The sequence below is a fragment of the Leucopleurus acutus genome, assembly GCF_964270905.1.
Source record: "Leucopleurus acutus genome assembly, chromosome: 13".
NCBI lineage: Eukaryota > Metazoa > Chordata > Mammalia > Artiodactyla > Delphinidae > Leucopleurus > Leucopleurus acutus.
This window is the reverse complement of record NC_139155.1, coordinates 53188748-53193523: the sequence shown is the minus strand read 5'-3', so window position 1 is coordinate 53193523 and position 4776 is coordinate 53188748. Positions and strand designations below refer to the sequence as shown.

General features: G+C 45.3%; 1 protein-coding gene across 1 annotated transcript; it reads right to left on the bottom strand.

Moving 5' to 3' along the window:
- Positions 1-298: 298 nt before the first annotated feature.
- Positions 299-817, bottom strand: CETN1 (centrin 1; the record flags this gene model as incomplete). Its single annotated transcript, XM_082852895.1, has 1 exon — positions 299-817. One exon carries the CDS (start codon positions 815-817, stop codon positions 299-301), a length of 519 nt encoding a protein of 172 aa, XP_082709021.1.
- Between the last annotated feature and the right edge of the window lie 3959 nt (positions 818-4776).

Below are 4776 nucleotides of genomic sequence, written 5' to 3'. Positions count from 1 at the left end.
AGTTTAATGGGTGTCCACCAATGCAAGACAAATGGTGGATGGAAAGAAGTTTCAGAATCTTTGATTCAACCTACACTCCTCCAGGTCTGCTCTTGGGAATGAAAAACCAAAACTCACATTAAAAGCATCTTTAAAATTCTATAATTGAGCTAGAGATTTGGAAATAGAACTATCTAGACCAGCTGGGGGTAAGAGGAGAGACAGCGCTGGCCTCTACCTCAAGGTTTCACAAAACAGAAACAGGGAACCCAGCAAATCAACTCAATCTCCCTATACATGCTTGCGGGAGAAACCAACTTCAGTAGAGGCTGGTCTTTTTCATGATCCGAAGAAACTCTTCCTCGTTCACTTCACCGTCTCCATCCCGATCTGCTTCGTCAATCATTTCCTGCAGCTCCTCATCAGTGAGGTTTTCCCCCAACTCGGTGGCCACGCGCTTTAGGTTTTTGAAAGAGATCTTCCCGGTTTCATCATCATCAAAGAGCCTGAAAGCCTTCAGGATTTCTTCCTTGGTGTCTTTCTCGGCCATCTTCTGAGTCATCACAGCCAAGAAGTCATTGAAGCTGACTTTCCCTGTGCTTTCCTTGTCCACCTCGGCGATTATCCTCTTCATCTCCTCCTTCCTGGGTTCAAAGCCCAGCGCCCTCAAGGCCACCTTCAGCTCCTTCACGTCGATGGTGCCGCTGCCGTCGGCATCGAAGAGGGCAAACGCTTCGCGAATTTCTTGCTTCTGATCTTCAGTGAGCTCGGGCTTAGGCTCCACCTTTCTTTTCTGGCTGGTGGAGGCCACGTTTGACTTCTTGAAGCTGGAAGCCATCCTCTGGCGGCGGCGGCGGCAGCGGCGGCGGCGGCGGCGGTTGTTACCTTAACGCTTGTTGTCACCGCGCTGGAGCTAGGGCGCCACCGCCAGGAACGCGGGCTCGGGGCCTCGGCTCATTCATTCCCAACCGCTTCCCTTGTGCGCCCCCAGGGAGACTCCGCTCAACTAAGCCCGCCCCATCTTCGAAATCTGACATACGTTAAAACCCACAGTTCCCTCAGTTATTACCGAGTTTCCACGACCTGAGAGACCTGAGCTGGTAGCCACCAGCCACTGTGGTCTTCTATAACATGCTGCACCTGTTCTTTCCAGGCCATTTGCCAGCATCCATAGGACCAGGTTTATAGGGTAATTTGGAAGTTTTTCCTCTCTCTTTTTCCATACAAATTAAAACAAACAAACAAAACAAAACAAAACAAAAAACCCCTCTGGGTCTGAGGTTACCTAAGGGTAAATTTAGGATACTCAAGACTGAGTTTGATCCCTTGTCATAAAATGCGGGGAAGAAGGAGGAGAGAATATTAAAAGTCACACCATGTGTTCAACTCCATAAATGGAAAACAGATAAAATGGAAAAAGTTATGTAGAAAATTTGTAGAAGTTTGTCTCCTGACATTACACTCAACAATGATAAAAATGTCACTAGCTTATTTGGCATAGGCTGAAATATGAAATGCAATATCCGAATGTAAGATTTACTTTCAGTGTTTCAATTTTACATGCTCAGTATAATTGCACTTGAGTACAGTCATCATTTCATTCAGTAGGCTTTGATTTGGAGAGAGGGGGGCTGCAGTACTGTATTCTGGTATTCTGGAATTTTAAAAACTCTACCAGCATATTACTCTCACTGTTTGTCATCCAATTGGGGTTGTGCTGAAGCCCACACTCTGATTGCCCTGCTTCGGCAGTGGACACAGGAGGAGGTGATGCAGGGCATGTTGGGACTCAAAACTGCCTCCTGAGAACAAAGGGGCAAGAGGAAAATGGAAGCTTTTCAGGTGAAAAGAAAGAACAAATTCATCAGTTAAACCCATAAGGGAATTGTGTTTAGAACTGCTCTGTAGGTGCTAGGACTCAGCTATTTTTGTCTGACCTAAGGCTGGACATCTTCAGGGTTTTCCCTTCACATAATAAAAAAAAGAATGTTTCTTGCTAAAGAATTAAAAATAATTCGAATAAACTATTGTTGCTTTTGGTGGTAAAAAAAAAAAGAATTGCTCTGTATTTCTTTAAACAGTTAAAAAAAAACAGAAAGCTGACAATGGTAGCATTCTTTTTTTAAAAATAAATTTATTTATTTTATTTATTTATTTTTGGCTGCATTGGGTCTTCGCTGCTGTTTGCGGGCTTTCTCTAGTTGTGGTGAGCAGGGGCTACTCTTCGTTGCGGTGTGCGGGCTTCTCATTGCGGTGGCTTCTCTTGTTGCAGAGCACGGGCACGTGGGCTTCAGTAGCTGTGGCACAAGGGTTCAATAGTTGTGGCTTGCGGGCTTTAGACTGCAGGCTCAGTAGTTGTGGCGCATGGGCTTAGTTGCTCCGCAGCATGTGGGATCTTCCCAGACCAGGGTTCGAACCCGTGTCCCCTGCATTGGCAGACGGATTCTTAACCACTGAACCACCAGGGAAGCCCTTACAAATTGTTTTTTTTTTTTTTTTTTTGCGGTACGCGGGCCTCTCACTGTTGTGGCCTCTCCCGTTGCGGAGCATAGGCTCCGGACGCGCAGGCTCAGCGGCCATGACTCACAGGCCCAGCCGCTCCGCGGCATGTGGGATCTTCCCGGACCGGGGCACAAACCCGTGTCCCCTGCATCGGCAGGCGGACTCTCAACCACGGCGCCACCAGGGAAGCCCACAAATTGTTTTTAAAGTTAGTGATCAGATATTGTTTACATGACATGTTTAATTAGCCAGATCTCACTACCTGCCCCAGTTGATATGTGACATAATGGACAGAGGGCCTCGGCACAGGGTTTCTAAAGGTAAAAGCACCTAACCTGGGACATTCCTCTCAACAACCCCCCTTCCCGGCACTTGTTGTGGATGGTGTCAACTCAAAGCAGGCTTTGGCAAGTAGACACTGCCATTGCCCATCTTCCAACTCTGTAAATCCTCCTGCTTTCTTAACCAGGTCAAAAAGCCTGGGGTCTTATCTCAAACCTTATTATTTCTGTGACCCTGAGAAAGCCACTTAACCTCCCAGACTCAGCTGAAACTTCTGCAAAGTAGGCATAATAATAGAGCTTCGTACTAGGCTCCTGTGAGTGTTGAATGAACTACTCCAGGGACAGTTACTACAGGGAGCTACTCCAGGGGCCATACAGGGCTGGGTGATTCTTAGTTGAATCTGAATTCCTCCCAGATATTTTGCATTTCTTTTGACACCCACTCTTCTGCCCAAATTCATGCCAAGCTATGATGTGTTGGGAAAAACTGAGGGATAGAAGCTGCTTTATATAGAGCTATATTTGGGCCAAGCTGAGCTCAAAGCAAAACAGTTGTCATAGTTTCCAGATGTGTGCAATCAGCAGTCACAACTAAGGGCCACCAAGAGCTCCCTTCGTAGAAAACAGTGCCCTCGGCCAGAGTCAGCTCTTGGTGGGGAGTTACTTTATGTTCATAGCCTGTGATCTGATTTTAAAAAAGAAGGGATGCTTACATTGATAGTGTGCCTAGCACTGGGCTTGCTTCTCTCATCTGCTGTCTCATTTAATCCTTGTCATCATTTCTCATTTTGCAGATAGGAAAAAGAAAAAAAAAAAAAAGAGGCCCGGGAGGACCTGTCACATATCTAATGGTGCACAGCCAAAAAACGGTGGCTCTGGGATTTAAACCTTGGCTGGTCTGAGTCTGATGCTGAATCTTCGTTCACCACACCATGCTGCCTTCTCCAAAAGTTGAGATCATTACCAAAATGCAGTATCACTGGGAAGCTATGAAACTGATTTTCTTCCCTAAGCCTAACAGCAGTTAAGCATCTTGCCTAGAAAGATTTAACAGGATTTTGTGGGATCTCAGACAGGGTCCCATTCGGGGGTGAGTCACTGAAAGAAAGAGCAGTATGTCTGGACTTTTGTTTACATTTGTTCTTCAATTCTGCTTCACCCCATCCCCTCTGGGTACAAGTTAGTGGGAAGCAGTCTGGGCAAAGTGTTTTTGGTTGGCATTAGTCAGAGTCTATATAATGCTGGTGAAAATCAGCTTCATTGCTTTAAAGTCATTTTTCAAGTTTGAAGAAGACCAACATAAAGTAAATGAGATGTTCTGATAAACCAATGGTTAGGAGTGGTTTTGTTTTGTTTTGTTTTCTACTCTGAACATTTTTTGTACTGCGATGTCCTAGGTAATATGCTAACTCAGTTGTTGATTATCTGAGATGGGGAGAGGAGGGAAGATAGTTGTTTAGATCTGGTCATGGAAGTTTAGCAGCTGGAAGCGGGGGTGGGGAAGAGGTGCTAGAATTCCACAGCAGGGTCTGGAGTCAGCTGAGAGCAAGAGAAAGGACCCACACAGCTAGCTTATTCTAATTATTTGGTTTTCCATCTGACTCAAATGGCATGAAAAAGGTGAGGCTCAGGAACCTTTTAAAATTTAAGGTGCTCTCAGCAAATTCAGCAAATTCCAGGTGCCACCCAATGCAGAAAACATGCATAATATAATTTCTTTATTGGTGCCTCTTTACCTTCCAACAAATGCGGAACAGAGAGAATGCCAATGCTTGATACTTCTGCATAAACAAGATAACTGTGTGCGTGTGTGTGTGTGTGTGTGTGTGTGTGTGTGACTCCAAAACCAACAATAACAGAACTAAACTATTTATTCGTGAATATGTGGAGCCATTTACAAGAAAGGGACTCAGCATCAACAGTTTTACAATCCCGGTGGTCTCAGAGTGGGAATATGTAGTCCAGTCCAGTAACTCAACCCAAGCCTTTTTGGCAAGTCCAGGAACAGACT